This window comes from Pteropus medius, unplaced genomic scaffold (genome assembly GCF_902729225.1).
Source record: "Pteropus medius unplaced genomic scaffold, Ma_sr-lr_union100, whole genome shotgun sequence".
In the NCBI taxonomy this organism is placed as follows: domain Eukaryota; kingdom Metazoa; phylum Chordata; class Mammalia; order Chiroptera; family Pteropodidae; genus Pteropus; species Pteropus medius.
This window is the reverse complement of record NW_024342466.1, coordinates 2,974,915-2,997,238: the sequence shown is the minus strand read 5'-3', so window position 1 is coordinate 2,997,238 and position 22,324 is coordinate 2,974,915. Positions and strand designations below refer to the sequence as shown.

Genomic DNA, 22,324 nt, shown 5'->3' with positions numbered 1-22,324 from the left:
TGAAAGCCCCACAGGGGTCTGGGAGAGCCAAGCCAACCAATACATGAAGAGGGCAGGTGACAATTTTGCTCTGGGTCGAAAAAGCCTAGCCAGTCTCTGCCTACAAAACAGGCATAAGCGCAGGCAGCTTCATTCTGCCAGTCTGGCTCCGAGAGGCCGTGAACTGAGTCCTCCGGTAAAGCCCGACAGGGGCCGCGTCTTACTGACTGGTCTAAGGAAATCCAACCATACGAACACGAGAAACCAAAGTTCTGTGAGACATCAAGGTTAGGGGCAAGGCTGTTGATTCAGGTGCCCTCAAGACCCAGGCAGGAAGGGGACTGGGCGTGGGCAGGTCGCAGAGGCGTATGGCCTGCAGAGGGCAATTTCTGAGTCCTGGGGGAAAGGCTGGGCTGGGACAAGACCGAGCCCCGGCAACTGCAGAGCCTCTGACTAACAATTTATTAATTCGTTAGCAAAATCTTTCTTCATAAATATGCCAACTATGGACTTCATTCCAGCAAAAATCAGACTTAATGCACAATCCAAAATAATGGCCTCACACAATCCCGAAGGGCAAGAGGGAAGCGGGAACCCTGGCGGATGGGCTCGCACTGAGGTGAAGGCACCGAAGACAAAGCGAGAGAATCTGGGGTCACGAAGCAGAGCAAGGGGTAAACAATATAATTCCAGGAGCTTCGAAAACATGTCCTCTTATAAGTTTCTTGGTGTCAACTCTCGGCATCTAGAATTTTAAGAGAGAAGCCCAATCTGAGAAGTCCCTGGTCCTCACTGAGGGCTCTGACCGGGCCCCAGTCCCAGTGTCATTTGGGTTTAACTGCTGCCACTTGGTTCATTCAACTGACCCACACCAACTGCAGGGCAGAACAGGGCCCGGCCACTTACTTCTGGCCTCCTGAAAGACCTGCAGTGCCGTGGGGTCCACCTTCCGTCGCCCCCTGGACTCCGGGCCCAAGGCTTCCCACTTCACCAGGTTCAGGTTGGCTCCGAAGTCCACGAGCAGGCTCACGAAGGCCGCCTCGCAGCCGTGGCGCAGCACGGCATCCATGACGCAGCCAGGGGAGCCCCTGTGGAAGCCCTGTGTGTTGACGGGACCGCTGCAGTTGAAGTCGGGGTTCGCCCCAGCCTGGAGCAGCAGCTGGAAGCACTGCAGGTTGTGGTAGGCGGCACTGATGTATAGCGGGCAGACCACCAGGGAGGTGAGGCGTCGGGAGAAGGGGGGCCGGACGTCAGGGGTCACGTGGTGGGTGACGTCCACGTCGGCCCCGTACCTACAGGGGAGACAAGGGGACAATCAGGGGACGACGGCAGTCAACAACTCCACGGCGCCCTGGGGACATGGGCCCGAACCCCGTGAGCACTGGGGGGGCCATCGGAGGTCACGACGCAAGGAGAGACCGTAGTTAGGAATCTGTAATTCACGCAACGAAATTCCTGAGAGAATTCTTTCAAAACTTTAAAGACTCGAAAATCTCATGGCTACTTAAACTATTAAAAGAAGAAAAACTTCCAAATTCGCTTTAAGAAATCAGCAAAACAATAATCCCAAAACCTAACAAAGGCCGCGCCATAAAGAAAAACTACCATTTTCACTTCTGAGTATCAGCTTCACTGTCAATGAAATGTGAGCAAAGAGAATCCAAAAACAGAGCGAGCAATACACCCAGAGCCTCATGGGAGTTACTCCGAGAACGCGAGGGCAGTTCCAGTGTGGGAACCATTAACATACCCCGTCACATTCACAGAGCTAAGGGAACATCGTGACTATCCCTATGGATGCAAAAAAAAGGGTGGGGGAATATGATAAAACTCAACACTTGTGCAAGTTTAAAAATACTCAAAAAAATAGGAAGTGATGGGTATTTTCGTAACACGGTAAGAAGTGTTCCCTCGACCCAGAAGTCAGCATCTTACCTGATGGGGAAGCTCTCGCAGCTCCCTTGCTAAAGCCTGGAGCAAGATGCACGCTCCCGATCTCTGGCCCGCTATTTTTAAAGGCATTTTAAATAAAGATATTAGAACAGTTAGAAGAAATAATTGGCTGATTAAGATTGGAAAGGAAGAGTTGTAAAACTTCCTATTTTCAGAAAATATGATTGCATCTGGAAAGCCCTAATAATTCATGAAAATACAACTAACGAGCAACAACAGAATTTATTAAACCAGCAAGCTGTAAAACTGACAGCCTTCGTCTCTACAAAGAAAAACAAGTTCAAACGTAAAGTGAGAATACCTCACTTACGACAACAAAATAAATTTTAAAGTGAGACGGCTAAGCACAAACTTAATGGAAACATCCAAAATTTGCTTGAGGCAAGTTATAAAATGAAGCTGCCCCCTGAGCAACGTGGTTTGGACGGCGGGGGTCCGCTTTTCCGCGCAGGGTCCGGCACGCGGTCGCCCGTGCAGATTCCACCGCGGGGTCTGCGACGGTATTTCCGGGCCGCGGCGGGCTTCTCGGTTGGGAGGACGAGGGTCCTATGTCGTGTCACAGGAGGGACTGGAGCACTGCGGGGATCCTAGAACCAGCCCCTCGCGATACCGAGGGACGACTGCAGAGACGTTTGGGGAGAGTTCAAAGTTACGCGTGAATTTTCAACTGCGCGGGGGTCAGCGCCCCAACCCCCGTGTGGTTCAAGAGTCAGCTCCATTTTGATAGATTTGCCCTTTGAACCATGTAAACATATGTTGTAAAACAAATAAAAAGCAGCACTGAAAACCGAGAGCAAGAAGAAACACTCGGAGCCAACCGCGTGCGGCGGCTGCTGCCCTCAGGTATGCGGGGGACGGCCAGGCCGCCCCCCGCCAGGCCAGGCCCGAGGCCAGCAGAGGCAGACCTGGGACAGGAAGCGCGGGCCTGGGACAGGAAGCACGGCGGGCCAGCACGGTGGCAGCTCGGGCAATCCCTCCGCTGCCCAGGGGCTCTCCTCTGCTCACTGCCAGTGACAGCCCCGGTGTGAGGACACCAATCTCACGGCGGGGGTGACAGGGACAGGAGTCACCTGACTGACGCCTCATTCCACCAGAGCCAGTCTCTAAACGACTCTACAGGCAGAGCCTTTAGAGTCCCCACAAGGGACTGGCCTTGTCACTGCACAGGGACACCCAAACATATGACGTTCTATCAGGCATTTCGAGCACCAACTGCCCACCGGGGCCATCTCACTGCCAGCAGGGGCCGGCCGCTCGCCACGGCAGGGAGACACCTGGCTTGGGGGCGGCGTCCTGCCCGAGTGAAGAGGTGCCTGCTGGGGTTGCTGCATGGCATGGGGACCTAGCGCCGCCAAGGGGTGGGCGAGGAGGCAGGTGTGGGGTGGGCAGCAGCAACAGGCGCCTGGTCACACGTGGGGGACAGGCGACACGTGTGAAGGGTGGGGAACCAGGTCTCTCGCTGTTAGAACAGAGAACAGTAAGTCTGGAAAGGAAAAACAGCAAGAGCAGCCTGTGGCGCCGAACTGGAGTGCAGGCATCTGGTCGACCCCGGCTGTCACCGTCAGCAGACACAGCAAAGCAGACGGAAACGCGTGCACGTCACCTGCAAACAGACGCCCACAAGCAACGAGCACTGCCAGTGTCCGACCATGGCTTCTAAAAGCCTTATGCACGAAAAGGAACCAGGGTTCCTTGAAGAAACGACCCACTCCAGGGCTGAGACAGGAAAGTCCAAGATGAGCCTGAAATATCTTGTCACATGAGAAAGTAAGAGGCTGTCCAAAGAACGATGGGGACGTGTCAGAAGGCACGGAGCTGGCCTGCCGGGGTCTCTGGAGCCAAATCTGAGACAATCTGAGCATCGAAATCGATTAACAATATAATCAAATAACTCATTGGATAACACAGAAAACTATGAGCCTAACAGAAAAAATTAATTAAAAATTTGATAAGGAATAGATTTACATGGGTGCAAAATACTTCTCCACGAAATATCGACTAATTAGATAATTAGAGGGAAAAGAATAACTTTGCATTGGAGAAGCCTGGCAGACACTCCCTTAACCAAAAGGTCAGAGTAAACATGGGCAGAAGCGGAAGACTGAAATCACTTGCGGCCTGGCAGGATGGGGAGGGCAAGGCATGGCCTGACCCCTAGGAGATTCCCGCCCTGGAGCACCAGCTGACGTCCCTCTCGGTGTCTCGGTAAGCGGCAGACACCGGCACCTGCTGACGTGCGTGGCACTGAGCGCCACGGCCCAGCCAGTCCTGCAGTGCCTCACGGTTTCGTCATCACAGATTTCTCTTGAATCAGGAAAAGGCAATTTGTAGGAAGTAATGCTGACGGGGCCTGACTGGGGTCCAGGGCAGAGGGGACCGCGCCGTTTCCAGCCTGCATGACAATGACCGCCCCCAGTCACAGCCAGCGAGCGTGCCTCATCACGTCTTTCCAGCACGGTTCCGAGTGTCCGCAGGCACATCCCCCCGCACCACCCCTGCAGTGCTTGGGCAGCGCGGGCGAGGAGGGAGGATGGCACACAGGCCCACGTATTCACATGACCATCGGCTTCCCCCACCCCAACGCCAAGCAGTGTCATCAGATGCTACAAATGCAAACACCGCCATCCTCCAAGACATCCTGGGATGACGAGAGAAACATTCTCAAACACACACCAAACCAAGCAGAAACTCCCTCATTTCGCACTCAACCAACTAAGAAAAAGAGAACTAGATTTCAAGCAGAGATTTTTTTTCCTCCTCATTAAGGGGTTTGTCCTCCAAAATGTCTGTAATTAGGGGCAGTACGACAACCTGGCATTAGCTGAGCCGTGGGAAAGACAGCCCTGCATCCACTCATAAAAGCATACTGGATGGGATCCAGTTAATTTTAATCTTGAGTATTTTCCAAAATTCCCCCACTGCTTTTAATATCACTGGCAAGGAATCATTGGGACAACTCAATAAATCAACATAACTTTGACACACAGAGAAATACCAATCCTTTTCTTATAAAAACATCAGTAACACATATCGAGGGAACGGACAAGGAACGAAACAGAGGTTTACTTGCAGAGGGACAGCAAACTACAAGTGACAGAAGAAAGCCCTGCCCATGAGAAAATGACAGAAGGCAGAAGCTGAGTTCAGATTATACTCAGACTGTGCTATCTGCTCAGCAATTAACACGTCACTCGTTTTCCGACTCAGTTATCTAATAACTTAGAACACACAAAACTTTCCAACAGACTAACGCCTGTTCTTGGTACCTCACCGTAAAAGTAACGTCACGTGCTCCAGTGCAGGGACAGGATGTCTCAGTGGCGTTTCTCAAGAAGGGCCCCCGTGTGTGAGGGGCCCTTGTGTGTGTGAGGGGCCCCCGTGAGTGAGGGGCCCTTGTGTGTGTGAGGGGCTGTGTGTGAGGGGCCCCCGTGTGTGAGGGGCCCCCGTGAGTGTGAGGGGCCCCCGTGTGTGAAGGGCCCTCGTGTGTGAGGGGCCCCCGTGAGTGTGAGGGGCCCCCGTGTGTGAGGGGCCCCCATGTGAGGGGCCCCCGTGAGTGTGAGGGGCCCCCGTGTGTGAAGGGCCCGTGTGTGTGTGCTTCAGAAAGCTGCGCCTGAGGTTAATTTCTACCAGTTGTACATCATGCACTGACCAAAAGGCCCCAAGGATTTCTGGAACCGGGATGAAATTTCACTGATTGATCCTACTCAACACATTTCCAAATTAATGACTTACATTCTCCAAAATGCAAAAACATGGGACTGAAGTCGATTACATTATCAGACTAGAAATCCTTAAAAAGAAGGGGAAAAGCAACACAGTTTTATCACCCTCTGATACAGCAGGCAACCCACCCTCGTTTTATCTCCCCAAAAGGCAATTTCACAGCCGTTTAGTATATTAAAACTTTCAACAGAATAACTACGTTCTCAGCACCTAACTTAGAAACCCTGTTCTGTGCAGTGCCAGAGCCCTGCCCTGAGAACCGCCCCACGGCAGCCTGTGGTAGCAGAACCGCTCCCCAGTCCTTCTCCACAGAGAACCGGCTCCCTAAACCACTCTCTCCAACCACGGAAGGAACTGTCTCCCGGGTAAGGAAGGGAAAAAAGGCATCTTTGGTAGATGGAAGTCACCGGAGACACAGAAAATGAAATCACAGTCTGGTTCAAATACGAAAAAACACTGTACCATCAGTACAATTAAAATACGACCAAAAACCATCTAAAATAATAGAAAAGGAAAGCAAACACAGATCATGAAACAAAGATATAAAATAAAGAAATAGTTAAGAAGCAGAAAGATAACAGAAATAGATCTAACATCGGCTACTGCAATAATGTTAACTGTATTAAAAAACAAAGAATCTCGGACAGGCAAATAACAAAGGTGAATACACAAAGAATTACTTCGATCCACGAAGATTAAAAGATTAAAAACCAACAGATTTTTCATTTAAAAAAAACGTGTTGATAACAAGCATAATCAATAAGCAAGACTATTTATGAGCTCAATTAGCATCACAATGTAAGAAGCAAAAACTACTAGACATATAAGGGGAAACTGACAAAGCACAACAGTGATTAGAGACTAACAGACTTCTCTGAATCTGGGGCAGATCCAACGGTTAAAATGTGAAAACAGATAGAGGGGGACTCTGAACAACATAACTGAGGCTACCATACTGCACTGTGCAAATGCCACTCGTGGTCTCTGCTACAAGCATCCACAACAATGTGGTCCGATGATCAAAAAATAATTTGAAAAAAACTTAAGGAATCTCCAAAACAGAAATTAGATTGCCCATATTATCTGAGCACTATACAATAAATTAGAAATTTATAAATACTTTACTAAAACTTTCTCCTCCTTAACTATAAGAACAAAGAAGAAACCAATGACAATTACACCTATTTAAAAATGAAGGAAAAAAATGAGTGGATGTGGCCAAAGCTATATGCAAAGGTAAATTAATAACCTTGAATGTTTACATTATTAATCGAAAAAAATGAAAAAGCATTCAACTTAAAGAGTTAGGAAAAACATAAAAGAAAATAGGAAAAAATAAAGATAAAAGCAGAAAGTTTATCAGTAAGAAAAAGCAAACTGATAAAGCTAAGAAGTAGATCTCTAAAAAGACTAACAAAATAGACAAATGCTCTAACAAGTGTAATTTGAGAGAGAGAGTAAACACAGAAAACGAGGAATGAGAACGTGGCTGCAGGAAGCGGCAGACGCCGCCGTCCCGCGGTGACCGGGCCGCGCGGCACTGACCTGATGAGGGCCTTCAGGATGTCGGCCCTGCCCACGCGAGAGGCGTGGTAGACGGGGGTGCTGCGGTGGTGCCGGCTTCCGTTGGGGTCGGCGCCGGCTTCGAGGAGGATCTGGGCGCTCTCCAGGTGCCCGTTCACCACGGCCACGTACAGGGCCGTCTGTCCCTTGACATCCACCAGATCCACCTCAGCCCCCTTCCGGATGAGGAAGTCCACGCAGTTCCCGTGGCCTGCGGTGGCCGCGATGCGCAGCGGTGTGCAGGGCAGCCAGCCACAGCACCAGACAGACTTCTCGTTGATGCGGCTACGAGAGAACACAGGGGGGCCAGGCAGTGGGGGCGGGGCCAAGCAGTGGGGCGGGGCCAGGAAACCGGACCTGCGCGTGCTCTGCCACCCCCACACTGAGGCTACGGACCAGAGAGCCAGCTCGTAACAGTCACCCTCTGCTTCAGTGGCTTTCACCTGCGTCCCATGCTGTGAAACGCCCTCACGTGTTTACTCTGCTGGACGTGTGCATGTTAAGAGCCCAGTCTGCAGATGAAGACGCTCGAGGTACAGGTAGACTGATGGGCACCAGAGCTACGATCTCGCGTTTCCTGACTCTGCGCCACGAAGCGGGGAAGGGCCCGCCTGAGGAGGACGGCACGCTCACTGGGTAAGTGGCTCAGGGCCCCCAGCCCTTCTCACCAGCTACAACCTCTGAAGGCCAGACACTGCATGACGCACTGGGACTAGGTGACACCCCGATCCCTCTGATCTGACACAGCACGAAATGCACCCTGCGGAGATCGCTGAGGCCACACAGGGCCTACGCTCCCGGCCACGGCAGCAGAGGGACGCTGCCCAGACTCAGCTCGCATGAGAAGCGACAATCAGAACACGACTCCCTGTCAACGGATGCCACGGCCGTGCAGTCCAATGCCCCACCACGTCACCAACGGAGGTGCAGTTCCCCTCAAGCTCCCAAGGCAGCTTTGAACGTTTGGGAGTCCAGCCCACCGCGACAGGGGCCGAGACACACACTGTGGGCCAAAGGCTCCTCCTTCGGCCGTGAACTGGCTTCCACTGGCCGAGCAGGCCAAGGAACGCTCCAAGGACACATCAGCAGAGAGACACAGAGCAACCGGAAACTCCGTGGAGAAACGGGAGTCCCCGAACCCGAGTAAAACACAACGAAAAAAGTGCCTGGAAAAGCAACGCGAAAGCACTGGTCTGAGACCCGGCCGAACTCTCTCCACTGCCATTTTCTCCCACTGTCACGTCTGCAAGTTTAAGGTTTTCTTTGGGCTCATAACCCATCCGACGTCTCTGTATGAAATCCTTTGTGGACATTCAGAACTCTTCCCAAAGACTGACACCTGTTCTGATGGGGTGACGCTAAGACGTTAGCAGGAAGAGAGAAGGGCACCCATTTCTGTATTGCTGGACATCGTCCCTCGGGAACTAGCCACAAAAAGCAGCGTTAGATGCGGTAGTGACACGCAGGCGTTTGTTATCGACTCGCTGCACCCCAGCCCTAAAGGGGGCACAGAAAGAAAAGACAAGAGGGTTTTCCAGTCACAGGTGAGTTTCAGATCCAGCTGGGGCTCCAGGCCTCGACACACAGCATCGGAGAACAGCCCAGAGAGAAGGCAGGCTCCCTGCACAGGTGCCCCAGGCGACGGAAGTAAAAGCGCAGCTCTGCGGATGTGAAGAAAGCGCCCGAGCCGGTTTGGAGAAAGCGGCAGGAGCCGGCAGGGCACCATCGATGAAGGGAACGAGAAACTGGGCACTCGCAGAAACTGGGCACTCGCAGATGCCTGGGTGAGGGGACGGCTGGCCCCAGACCCTGGAGGCAGACAACTGAGAACCTGAGAAGCCAGAGAGGAGGGTACCCCAGAAATGCCGCAGGAGGACATCAGGGCACATCAGGAAGTCTGCACCTGCAGCGGGCAACCAGACCACATAAACGAGGAAGGAGAACGGACGTGCACGGCTTGGGATAAAGAGCCACAAGAGACACTCAAGGGGCATGGCCACCCACTACTAAAGAGGGTCACGGCGCTGCCTCAGGAGTAACGCCGAGGAAGCGGACACCCAGAGGGACGGAAGTTGCCAGAAAATATAAAGGCCAAATGACAGAGTTGGACTTGAACACCAGTCTCCCTGTCCACACGACCTGGTGTCTCCTACAGCTGTGCCCAGGCTTCCTCAGCCTCCGTTTTCCCTTGTCCTCTGAAATGGAGAGCAGCAGGCTCGTCACCCGCACAGCAGCGTGCCATGTCCCCGCGCGGCCGGGCACAGGGCCGGCCGGGGCAGCCGAGACGCTCACCTCCGGTAGCTCTCCTCCTGCAGCAGGCTCCTGAGGGTCTGCAGGTCCCCCACGTAGGCTGCGTCATGGAGCCTCGTGTCCTCACAGTGCTCCAGCGGGTGGTCACAGAACTGCTCCCTGAGCCACTCCTTCAGATTAGGACCTGCACTGAAGAGAGGGGCCCCTGTCAGCTCCCGGAAACCTCACCGACACCAACCAGGAGGGCGCGCCATCTGCAAGGACCCCTTCCTCTCAAGGACGAATCATTCCCAAGCTCTGGAAACTTCCAAACACAGAAAAATATACAAAGTTTCCCTTAATGAAAGTTAGCACATGCCTGACACCAAAAAACAATTTTTAAAACGTTGATGGGATGGGGGATGGTGAGCCAAAGCCACTAAGAATAATAGAGGATCCTAAATAAAACAAAGGTTTTGTACACACAGCACACAGGTGCTCAGGAGCATAAGGAAGGAGAATAAACTCAGAATGCCTGCACCAAGTTCCGCACACCACACTGTCCTAGTGTGTGACCCAGCACAGCCGTACAGCGCGCCCTTCCGCAGGCCAACTCCTTCTGATGCTGAAGTCACTTTTTATATTTGAATCAAATCTCTTGAGTACCCTCTGTATACAAGACTCAACCATAGCCCAATGGGCGTGCTGACTAAATTCCCTCGCCCTCCAGGGTCTGACAGTCCGCTGGCAGAGGCAAAACACAAGGTCGGCAGGTGGCTGACAGACACATGGGTCACTCAAGCTGATCCCACAACCAGACCTGCAGATGGACAGGCAGGAGGCAAAGAGCGTGCTGGGGCCGCCACCCCAACCCTCCTCCACCACACCCTCCACAGTCGTCGCCCCACAGTTCGAGCCCAAAGTTCAGAGGAGTGGGTGAGATTCAGATGCAGGCACGTGGGAGCCGGGGGCTTCTGCTAAGTTCTCCTCTCTGCCCCTTCGCTGGCCTCATCTCCGCCCACTACCTGGCCCAGCTCGATGCAGCTTTCTCTTCCCCAGTTCCAGATCCTTCCAAATAACTTCGAGTTTGCGTCTTTCCGATAGGGCTCGCCAGTGACAACACAAGTACCCGACACTGCCCTTAAGCTTTAACAGAACACCTCCGTGGCCCCTCCCCTCCCCCACCTGCAACACACTAAATAACAACATGGTTCTGCACGGAGAGAGCCCCCGGACACGGGGCGGAGCCGACCTTTCTTCTGCAGCCTTCTGTGCTGGGAGGCAGGGGCCAGTTCTCTCTTGTCGGCTGAACACCTCTCATTCCATCCCTCACTCTCACATGAGATGAGACCCCAGACACCATAAGGTCCTGGCTGTCCCTGGGGTCAAAGTCAATACCAACCAAAGCTCAGAATGGAAGTGGCTTTGTCTGACTTGTTCACTGGGCTGTTCCCAGCCCCAGCAAGGTGCAGCCAATACTAGGTCCTCAATGAATGTTTGCTGAATGAACGGAGAGATGAAGAGTTGGATGGATGGATGGATGCCAAGTGCTACTTGCAAGGGTCTCCAAGTCAACATCGTATCTTAAGCTGCGGCACAGTTAAGAATTAGAGTAATATTTATTACTAAGGTCTAAGAAACTCTTCGGAAGAGTCTCTCTCCAGAGACAGCTGAGCGTGTTAAGTCCAGGGCACATAAAAGCACTCGGTACACGGGGCAAATTCAGACGGCAGCAAGGAGGGATTCCCACCACAGGTTAAAAGGGAACCTCGCCTGAACCCCGGCATTTGCGTCCCCTGCAAATGCACATCTGCATCGCAGGACTATTCCAAGGCGGAGACCCTAAGTCGGATGGCTACTTTGGGTGGTGGGCGTGAGCCTTTCTCACTGCTTAAATCACACTGTGGCAGAGCTGCCTCCTCCGGGACGTGCTGTGTCACTGACCGCGCGCTGGGAACGGCGTTACCGCTGTCCGCGGGTGGCGTGATGGGGACGCACCTGCCCGCTGAGGGGCCGGCTCGCGGGGCTTTCCGGACCGCGGCCCACGTCCTGGGCATACAGCTGGGGTCCTATCGAACCCACATCGGCTAACGAGCTGGCAGTTACAACGCAGGTTCCACGGGGGAGGAAACCCGGCGCGAGCGCGGTTCCCGCAGGGCCGGGCGCGGGGGTGACGGCGCTGACCCGGCCCCGGACGAGGACGCCGCCGCCCGGGCCTCGCCCCCGCTGCCCCGCGCGCCCCGGGCCGGGCGGCCGCGCGCACGTTACCTGCGGGCCCCGGCCCGGCCCGCCCGTCGGGGCCGCCGCCCTCCGCCATGGGCGCTCCGGCCTCCGGGGCCCGTCCACGCCACCCGCCACCGCGGCCGCGACCACTTCCGGCGGCGCGGGCAGGCGGGGCGCGGCTTCCGGCGGGCTCGCGCCTCGCTCACGGGCTCCCGGATGTCCACGCCGGGCCGTCCCCTCCCGCCTGGCTGCGGGGCGCGCGCTGTCGCGCGGCGCGGACTTCGCGGCGCTACCTCAGCCTCCGGCGTCGCGCAGAGGGTTTTGGGAAGCACGTCAACCTGGGGGCGGGGCGGGGGCACGCTGGTTGGTCGGGCCCGTCCGCGCCCCCACGCGAGGGGCGTGGCCGCCCGCCTGGGGCGAGGGGGCGGGGCCGCGGGCGGGTCGCAGCGCGGACTCGAGTTTGACCTCTGCGGTGCAAGGGGTCGGGGGAATCCCGGGCGTGCGGGTAAAGGCGGCCTGCGCCAGTAGCAATGGCCCAGCTCCACTGTGTCCCCGCGCTCAGCCGTAGGCTCGGAGCCGCCCCGGGAGAGCGCGGGTGCGCGGGTTGCGGCACCCCCAGCGCTTTCCCCGCCGCAGGTTCTGTTGGAAGGGCAACCGCAGGACCGGGCACATACTAATGTGCTATCAAATGAATGCTCCCCGAAAATCCCTTGCAAGAGGGCAGGGATCATGTCTGTCAATTGCAGCTCAGGTCAACGCCAGACACAAGCCTTTACCGAATAACTTTTCCTACACACTTGCTTATTGAACTACTGTCAAACTACGTGCATTGAATTTTGGTGCTCGAGCACGGCTTCCGTTCGTCGCTTCCACGCTCCGCAGGAGGACTAGCAGGAGGGCCTCAGTGGGTGGGCACAGAGGGGACGCGGTTCTGGGTTTTAGAGGTGGAGCAGGAGGACAGACAGCGGGGGACTGATGACCGTGAGGCCGGAGCCTTCAACAGTGGTGCATGTGACCCGCTGGCTGGTCCTGCGTTGTAGTAACAGGACCATGTGGAGTAAGGGGAGCCATGGAGACAGGAGCTGGTGCCCGCGGGAGTGCTCGAGTGTGGGGCCTGAGACTGGTCCACATGCAGCTGGGTGGCACCCTGGGGCTGCAGACGTGGGGGTATGTTTGAAGAGGGGGGGCTTCATGCAGCAGCTGTTTGGACTTGATAATGCAACCAGCACTCTTGGCACTAGGGCTGGGGTGACGCCCATTGGGCTGATCTGTGGGAGCCGGAGCAGCCCCGCCCACTGGCCTCCACCAGAGCCGCACACAGAAAAACATCTTGCAAGCTTTAAAAACACGGATGCCTGGGGAGAAAACCAGGTGTCCAGCGGGTGAATGAATAACAACACGTGCTCTGTCCTTACAGTGGAGTAGTATTCAGCCTTAAAAAGGAAGAAAATTCTGGTACATGGCACAACATGGATGAATCTCAAAGACATAATGCTCAGTGAAATAAGCCAGTCACAACAAGGGACAAATACTGCATGATTCCACTCACATGAGGTTCTTAACACAAATTCACAGAGACAGAAAGTAGATGGTGGGGCCAGGGCCTGCGGGAGGGGGACGGTTTCAGTTTGGGAGGATGAGAAGGTCTGGAGATGGGTTGCACTATGGTGTGAGTGCACTTAATGCCACAAAGTGCACACTAAAAGGGTTACGATGGTGAAGTTCGTCGTGTACAATTGCCATGATATAAATAAAAGCAAGCCTGGTCCCACTCCAGACATGCCGATGCAGCTAGGCTGGGAAGTGGCCTGGTCGTGGGGATTTTTAAGGCTCCCAGGTGACTCTGACGTGCAGCCAGGTTGAGGGCCTTGTCCCTGCCAGCTTCAGCTGCACCGCCCCTGTTGTCGGGGGTTAAGTGGCCTGAGCAGAGGTCACTGTGCCTCTGCTTGGCACGGTGTTGACTTGGGGATCCTGTCTCTTTTGGAGAAGGACATGAGGCACCAGTCCATGGCATCCCCACCCCCTTCCCCTAAATGCCCGCCGTGCGCAGGGCAGCGCTCCCGACGCCAGCAGAGGCCAGACGTGGCTCTAACCCTTGACCTGTTTTTCAGGACCCTGGGGTCAGGGAGGCTTGGCGCCACGCCCGAAACGCAGTGACAGATGAGACTGAAACGCAGGGTGGTCCGAGCCTGCGGCCGCTCTCCTCTGGCCTCGCCTTCCGTCCACGGGTCTCAGAAGCCCAGAGCACCCACAGAGGGATGCTTGGGGAACGCCGCAGACACAGTTCCCAGTTCCCTCCGACTGTGTGATCTACAGCCAACAGGAGTATGCCAGTGCCGTCACGGCCATGGGCACCCTGGACGTGCCACCAGCACCAGCCCTGGAGGAACACAGGGCCCCCTCAGACAAAGCGGGGGCTGTCTCTGCCCCCCACCACGCCCCAATGGCACCCTCGCATTTTCCCACCGCCGTCACTTCCTCCCACCCTAAAGTCACCCCTCCACTCCTGTTGCCATCTGACAGCTCAGGCCGCCCCCGCAGCAGCCCGCACCTAACGTCCCCAGAATAAAACGCTCAGCTTCCCCAAATGGCCCCTCCCTGGAGCCTGGCCCAGTCTTTTTGGAGGGTAGCTCGGCACAAAATGCTCATGACCCTGAGTTAGACGCCTCTTCTCAGCACTATGCTAAGGACACGTTGGCTGTGTGAGAGAGAGAGCCACAGCAGAGCTCATTAAACAGAATTTTTATAGCACAACTGTCCGGCACAGTCTTCTGGCTCCGGAGGTCTGGGAAGGGGCCAGAGCCCCTCATATGAAGCAGACCCCTGTCCCACTCCGTTCCCGCCCCCCGCAGGGGCCTCTTCTGGAGACGCTGCAGGTGTGCAGGGTGGCTGGAAGCCTGAGCCTCCGTGCTGCATGCCGAGGGCCCCTTTCCCGGGGCTCGGGGGTGCTGGTGCTGCCGACCCCACAGCCCAGCCCCAGGAATGGGGCAGCAGACGGCCACCTGCCTGGTGGAAAGCAGGCCGCTGTGGTCCAGAGCCCCTGAGGGCCTGCATCTGGGGCGGCTCCGCCTTGGTGATTACTGCCCCCACCTGCCCTCGGCCTCCGAGGAGAGAGCAGGGGTGTTCCTCAGCGGAGGCCATCGTTTTGACCAGCCCTGCTCTGCAGACCTGAACCCCTCGGCCCCAGGCCAGGGGGTGGTATCAGCCCAGCCGTCTGCCCTAGAAAGGGAGCAGCCTTGCAGTCAGGAGCCCAAGGCCACGTCCTCCCAGCTGAGGGACCTGGATGAGGAGCAAAGCCTCCAGCCTCGGTCCCCGGTCTGAGAAATGGACTGGGAATGCCTGCCTTGCAAGGTTTCTGTAAAGCACAGAGCCTCAGACCCAGTGCGACAGAGCCTCAGACCAAAATGAGCATCGGTGGCATGGCTGCCAATGCCTGGGACAGTGTCCCTTTGCTGAGTGTGGCCCACGAACCATCCCACACTCCGCCGTCCCCTGCCAGAGACGGTTGAGGACAGTGTGGACCCCGGGCCACCTCAGGAGCCCTGACAAGCGGGTGCCCTCTCTGTGTGCATCCCCGTAGGTGTCTGAGTACGCCACAGTGTCAGGAGACCACAGAGCTCGTAGACCGGGCAACACCTGCACGAGCGTCCACTCTGCGCCGGTCACTGGGGGGTGGGGAGGGGTGTTCAGAAGCAAAAGTGGGAGACGCCTGGGCCTGCGTCCCAAGGAGCAGTGCCTCACAGCAGAAGTGGCTGATTCTTAGAGAAGGACTCCAGTCCAGGGCCACCAAGCATCCCGTTTGCCCCAGACTGCAGGGGATCCCAAGCAAGGGCTCCAGCTTTAAAACCAGAGCGAGTGGGACCCTACACACTCCCCCCGCCAGCCCCCTCCGCCCTGTCTAGCCCACCGTCCCTCCTTCACCTCGAGGTGAATTTTTCCTGCCATTTAAAAGGGTTTCTGTCACTCAGACTGACAAACCCGAATTAACCGGGTTCCCTTCTATGTCCCTCAGCGGGCATCCGGGGACTTCAGAACACAGGCCCTAGCCTCCTCCCCTCCTGCAGCTCCCACGACTCCCTCTAGAACCCAGTGTGTGCACACCCCAGTGCCCTCCCGTCCCCACACCCTGCCTGGGGACACCAGCGCTCCAGTTGCCGCCCCCAGTCCCTCCCGACCAGCTGGGTGCCTGGGCTCCCCGCCAGCCTCCCCCACCCCGGCCTCATAACCCCTCTCCTCTCCCCCCCGTGCAGAGCGCGCTATCTCTGCGAACAGACACTTCGCTCCGTCAAGCTGCCTCCGGTATCACGAGCTCACTGGGGCTTGTTGCTGACAAACAGGTTAAGTCACTCAACGCAGCCTCGGCCAGGCACTGTGCCTGCTCCCGGGGGCAGGGGTGAGCCTCTGGTTCAGCAAAGCGGGGTGGATGGTGGTCCCCAAAAACACAAATCCACTTCCTAACGTCTGGGACCACATTTGGGAAAAGGGGTTTTGCAGATGCAATGAAGGATTTACGGAGTCCTAAGTCCGCCGACTGGGTCTTCGCAGAGAAAGGTGGAGGCGGAGTTGAGACTCAGACACGCAGGGAGAGGCTGCGTGCGGGGAGGCAGACGCTGGAGGGACATGACCACGAGCGGGGCCACCAGAGCTGGACAGGACAGGACGGAGCCTCCGGAGGCCGAGCTGGACCCCGAGGCCTCGCGGACTGTTTCTCTTCGACCTGTTCGTGTGTCCGTCCGTATCTCTGCCTCTTTCTAACACGCGGTCTCCGTGTGCACCTCCCCCTCCTCTATCACCAGTAATAAAATACTCGGAGGCTTCAAACCATGGCCATCACGTGTGTCTCACACGGTTTCGTGGTCCAGAGTCTGGCCGGGGCCAAGTGGGAAAGGCCTGTCTCTGCTTCGCAGCGTCTGAGGTCTCAGCTGGGAGACTCGGAGGCTGGGGCTGGGGTCGGCTGAAGGGACACTGCGGACTACGGGCTGGGGGCCCGGCTGGGGCGTCAGCACATCCCCACGTGGCCTCCCCATGTGGCTTGGGTCCCTCACACATGGCGGGTGGATTCCAAGGGGAGAATCCAGAGATGGAGTGTGGGGGGCAGGGCCAGGTAGAAGCATCGTGGTGACCCCTCAAACGCCACGTGGCATCGTTCCCACTCTGCTCTGCCGGTCCAGGAACCCACAACGGTCTGCCCTGGTCCAAGGGTCAAGCGCAGCCCCTGCCTGCCTCTGTGGGGGGAGGGGGGACATCAGTGTTCGCGTGGAAAGGAGGGCGTGGGGCGGGGGACGGGGCACACGCCGCTGCAGCTGCTTTCAGAGAATCCGGCCGCTCTCTCTGCCTTTCTCTGTCCATCTCCGTCTCTACCTCCGTCTCTTCTGCCCAGCCTGGGTCTCTCTCTGACTCTGTCTCCCTGGCACCCGGTCTCTCTCGGCTCCCCCGCCTCTCTCCTCTGCCCGTCCTGTGCGTCTGCCCGCCCTGTGTGTCAGACGGACTTCCTTGCCCCCGCTGAGCTCTGTCCCTGTGCCTGACCCTTGGTCTCACTGAATCAGACTCCAGCCTAGGTGACAATCAGCTCAGCCATTCGCCTGCACCGTGGGCCTCTCGAATCATATTCTGGGGACAGAGCCCTGGCCGGCCGGCCTGCCACGGTCAGCCCACGGGCACACTCCGGGCATACTCCGTTTTATTCCATTTCGTTTTATTGAGCGTCAAAGACACTGCATTTTCACTGACGTTGAGGCAAGACCCTCCAGCAGCAAAAAGACAATGACTCGCGGAAGGCTCAGACAAGGATTAGCATTTTTTAACAATAAAGTTTTTTAAAATTAAGGAATTTATAGGCATACGTCAGAGATATTTGGGGTTTGGTTCCTGACAACAGCGATAAAGTGAGTCTCTCGAACTTTTTCGTTTCCCCGTGTGTATAAGTTACGTTTGCACGGTACTGCAGCTCAGTAAGTGTGCAAAAGAGCAACGTGTGTGCCTCCCGGAGATGTATTTTCAGGAACTGGCTCCTGCGATCGATCGCGAAGGCCGACAGGTCTGAAGTCCAGGCTGGAAACTCAGGCAGGGTTTCTATGCTTCAGCCTTGAGGCGAAATTCCTTTTTCTCAGAGTAACCTGCTTTTGCCTTAAAGCCTTCAACGGCTTGGGTGAGGCCCACCCAGATTAAGGGTAATCGCTTTAAAGTCATCTAATCGTACGTGTTAATCCCACTTACAAAACACCTTCGCAACATCTCGACTGGCGCTCGACGCATAACCGGGCACCATGACCTCGCCACGCTGAGATAAAATGGAACCGTCACACCCGCTAAGAGATCTTGAGAACAGGGATGTCTAGGATGGGGTGGTCTTCAGGCACAGCCAGATCCAGGAGCTCAGTCTGGCCCCGGGTCTCACCCAACTCCAGACTTGCTGTCCTCCGTGTGCAGTCTGCTCTGCAGCCACACCACAGACAGGCCTTCAAGCTCCTGGCTGAGCAACTGCAGGAGACACCATCTCTTAGCCCCCGTCACTGTGGGTCCACGGAAGACCGAGCGCCCTATCGCTGGGCCTGCACCAAGCGCTGGCTTGAGCGAGGACCTCCCCAAGGGAACGGGGACAGAAAGGTCAGAGACGACAGCACGGCCACGTGGCTCCTCGTAGCCGTGTCGCTCAAAAATCACGCAGCTTCGGTCACTTTTTTTTCAGAAATTTTTCTGATGTGAAGACAAGATGCATTTATGTTCTCAAAGATCGTAAGCCAGAAAATACACGCCACTCAACTGTGGATGGGAGTGGAGGTGGTTGCATTATCCAGGTGACACTTTGCACCTCACGGTTGTTCCCCAGAGCAGTGTCACACCGCAGTCGGCCCCAAGGGCGCGCGCCCTGGGCCGGGGCCCGAGGGAGGGCACCGCTGACTCCACAAAGCAGCAGGCGGCCCTGGGCCACGACAAACGCGGCCGTCGTTACTGGACTGAACAAAGCCTCCTTCATGTCTTCATTCGGTGGCCCATTTGGTGAAGCACTTAAGAAGTGCCAGGCCAGCACGCACGTGGAGCAGCTTTAATTACATCCTGTGAACTTAGTTTTCCGGAGAGAAATATTTCTCGGGGAAATGTCTATAAAAGCGCCTCTAGCAGCAGTGTGGCTGTGCGTGTGTTTCCTATAGGAAGTCTGTTTAGTGTAAGTCCCAGCCTTGAGCACAGCTTTCTACAAAGACAGGGGTCCCCAGAAGGCCGACAGCCCGGAGATGGCGCTCTGGTGGCCGGGGACCAGAGCACCCTGGGCACGCGGCCCCTCCCGCTAAGGGAAGGCAGCTGGGCAGGGGCAGCTCGTTGCCACGGGCCCCCATCCGGCACCCGTCATGAGTGTGCAGGTGGCTCCCACGCCATCCCGCCAGCTGCATCGTGGGTCCCTCCTGAAAGCAAATTCCATGGGGTCAATTTCAGAAAGAAGGAAAGGACCCCGGATAGAAGCTCTGAGATGCAAGAAGGAATAATGAGCAGGTATTGTTAAATAAGTGAATAAATTTTGACAAACCTCGGTTGTTTAAACAGCAATAAATCATTTAATCCATGTGCTAAAAAAAAAACAATAACAAACAAAAACGAAAAAACAGGATCAAACGAAAACACTGGATAATAAAGGATATAAGTTGGGTAGTCCCTGCATTATTGGAATAAAGCTAAAGACTCTGATTAATCTTAAACTTTGTAAATTATCAGTATTAAAGTCACTAGGCAACCATTAAAATAACAACCATGTGATGCACAAGTTCAAATTGGAGAGATCTAAAAAAAAGAGCAAGAAAAATAGGATGAATACTTTTTTCCCCCCCAAAAAACAAAGCCAAAAAGAAAAAATGAGGCTGAGAAAAAACAAAGTGGGAAAAATAGAGGCCACTGGGTAAGACGGTCGAAACCATCCGGGGGGTCAGCTCTCCAGGTGCAGACAAAGGCTGCCCGACCGAATGCTTAAAAGACACCGTCAAAATATGAGAATCCAGAGAGAAGGGGCGAAGGCCAAGGGTGAGGAATCTATCAAAGAGAAGTCACCCCACCTCCAGAGCAAGCGGGAGACCATAAAGCACGTCACTCAGTACGTGGTGGTGACTCAAACAAAAATATCGACAGGGACGTGGTCGGGGACAACACAGTCAGCGAGGTGGACGGAAAGGCATATATGGATGTCACATGGTACCCAGTAATTGGAAAGTACAGATTCTTTTCAGAATTATATGCCACGTGTGGCAAAGATGTGGGAAATGGGAACCCTTCGTGCACGGCTGGAGGGAATGTACAATGGTCCCCCCGCCACGGAAAACAGCCCGATAGCTCCTCAAACAAAAATCGCAGAGACCGACCACATGATCCGGCTTTTCCAGTGCTGGGCACACGTGCAGAAGCTCGGAAAGCAGGTACCACGCGGCTGTCTGTGCTCGCGGCAGCATCGTTCACAGCAGCCAAAGGCGGACGCGACCCCGGGTCTGTGGACAGGTGAACCGGTAAGCAGATGTGGTTCGTCCCTACAAGGGAATGGCATTCGGCCCTGAAAATAAGTTCTGACACCTGCTACATCGGGGATGAACCTCGAGGACATTGCGCCACGTGAAATAAGTCAGTCGTAAAAGGACAAATATCACATGATTCTACTTATACGAGATGTCTAGGGCAGTCAGATTTCTAGGAAAGGAAGTAGAATGGTGGGTGCCGGGGCTGGGGGAAGGGGGAGTGTTTATGGGGACAGAGGATCCGTTTGGGAAGATGAAAAAGCTCTGGAGATGGTGGTGGCGATGGCCACACCACGTGTAAGTGATTAATGCCACCGAATGGTCACTGAAAGATGGTTAAAATGGTAAGTTTTACGTTATGTGTTTTTACCACGATAAAAAAGGGGATGACACGTCAAATGCTTGTTAAGCCTAATGACATGCTAACTTGTGAAAAAGTGACATGGATCTTTCATGACATTGACCGTGTGCCAGGCCATAAAGGACCGGGCTCAAGCAGGTCACATTCTCTCACCACAAGGAGATCGAACCGGAGGAGGGTGGGGGCGGGGTGCGTGTTTGGCCATGGGCCAAAGAAGAAATCACTGAGGAATGAGAAAATACTGGCCGAACCAAAACCGCGTGTCCACGAGGGACCCGGCATGCTGTTAGCACCGGCCGAATGTGCGCGCCGAGGCGTGTGTGTGGTATGTGCGTAAAAAAGACGAGCTTGTAGAAAACAGTTTGGCAATTTTAAAAAATTTTAAAAAATACATGCCAGCGACCAGCGCATACACCGTGGCCGACTTTGGAAGGGGGGATCACTGTCACGTGTGCCTCCCTCTCGACAGTGTGTCCCAGCTGGACGAACTCTGAGTCAGCAGAAGCTAAAACAATCAAGACCAGCACGTAGCAGCAGCAGGCGAGTGTGGGCGGAAGACTGGGGACCGCCAGCCTCTGGCGCCGACTCAAGCAGGGTCAACCAAAGGGCATGGGAAGGACACCCTTTGCCTCCCCAGGTGAGGGATGCCGCCGGGCGGGGCCCTGGGCCGGCCCATGGATCTGGCCCTGGAGTTGGCCCAGCAGGTTCCGCTCTGTCTGCAATGCCCCCACCCCCTGCCATCCCACCCCCAGGACCTCTGGCTCTGCCCCTAGAGACCCAGCCGACAGTGCCAGACCCCCAGGAGCAGCCCAGTACCCTGGAGCCCACTAAGTTGAGGGGGACAGGCCACATCCGAAGCCTCTAAACGTGTCTGTTTGAGAAAACAGAGCCCGAAGGAGCTGTAACCGCGAGAGGCCGCTTCGTCGGGAAGCGAGACAAGGTGGTCACTTGGAAAGCAATCAGCGCCCCTCCTGGCGCCCAGCCCTCGACAAGGGCCCGGGGACGCAGCGAGAAACGCGACCCCTTCGGAAAACCCGTGAGGAAGGAGGTGACCTCGGGAGGGGGGACAAGCCCGTTACGCAGCGGGGTCTCCAGGGACGTCCTGAGGCGGGAGAGGGCTCACTCTCCAGGGCCCAGCTCCCAGCCAGACGGAGGGGGCCAGGCCCGAGCAGACCCCCTGGCCCCCATCCAGGGGAGCTAAATTACAAATATTAACCATGACATAATAATGGATTCTAGAAATACGAGTGGTATAAAAACAGCCCACAATTTCCAAGTAATAAAAGAGGCGACGCTCCTTTTCATAAATTCCACGGAGACGACTGATCTCTGGAACGCTGCTGATGTTTGCTGAAGTCCCGTGTCCACAGCCCATCGTGACTGCGACCAAAAAGCACGTGCGGGTCTGACATCAGCGTCGCTCGGTACTTTCACTTAACAAGACAAAAGCGAGACCCGCGGAGGAACGCACTCGCTTGGCAATGACACAGTGACTTTGCCGCCGAAGGACGGTCTTCGACTACGGGAAGGCGTCTCCTTCACTCCGTTCTGCCTGCCGCTCACCGCGTACGGGCTGTGACACCACCTACTTGTAAGCGTAAGGTGCGCTGTGATCTCTTTCACTCGTACCTGCCAGTTTCCATGGCGTGAACACTCCCGCCCAGGCCGGAGGGGACCCACGGGAAGGGACCCCGCCCACAGCTGGGTCAGGAAGTGACGTGCAGCGGCACCAACAGACACAAGACACAAGACACAAACAACCTCGAAGGCATAGACAAGAGTAAAATGCGATGAAGACTAA

At 55.6% G+C, this 22,324-nt stretch overlaps 1 protein-coding gene across 4 annotated transcripts in view; it reads right to left on the bottom strand.

The window, feature by feature from the left end:
* ASB1 (ankyrin repeat and SOCS box containing 1) overlaps window positions 1-11,829 on the bottom strand; it is a 42,760-nt gene extending 30,931 nt beyond the window's left edge. For 2 of the 4 annotated variants that reach the window (XR_005652353.1, XM_039860737.1), the window contains exons 1-4: window positions 10,850-11,554; window positions 9,511-9,657; window positions 7,201-7,503; window positions 886-1,271 (exon numbers count right to left, since the gene is read on the bottom strand). Coding sequence is in view for 3 of the 4 variants with exons in the window: in XM_039860737.1 (XP_039716671.1) it covers window positions 886-1,271; window positions 7,201-7,503; window positions 9,511-9,657; window positions 10,850-11,025 (1,012 nt within the window). In the remaining variant the exon portion in view is untranslated. Of the gene's footprint in view, window positions 1-885; window positions 1,272-7,200; window positions 7,504-9,510; window positions 9,658-10,849; window positions 11,612-11,715 lie in introns of those variants that run through there. The other 2 variants (XM_039860756.1, XM_039860748.1) reach the window with 2 other exon arrangements.
* Between the last annotated feature and the right edge of the window lie 10,495 nt (window positions 11,830-22,324).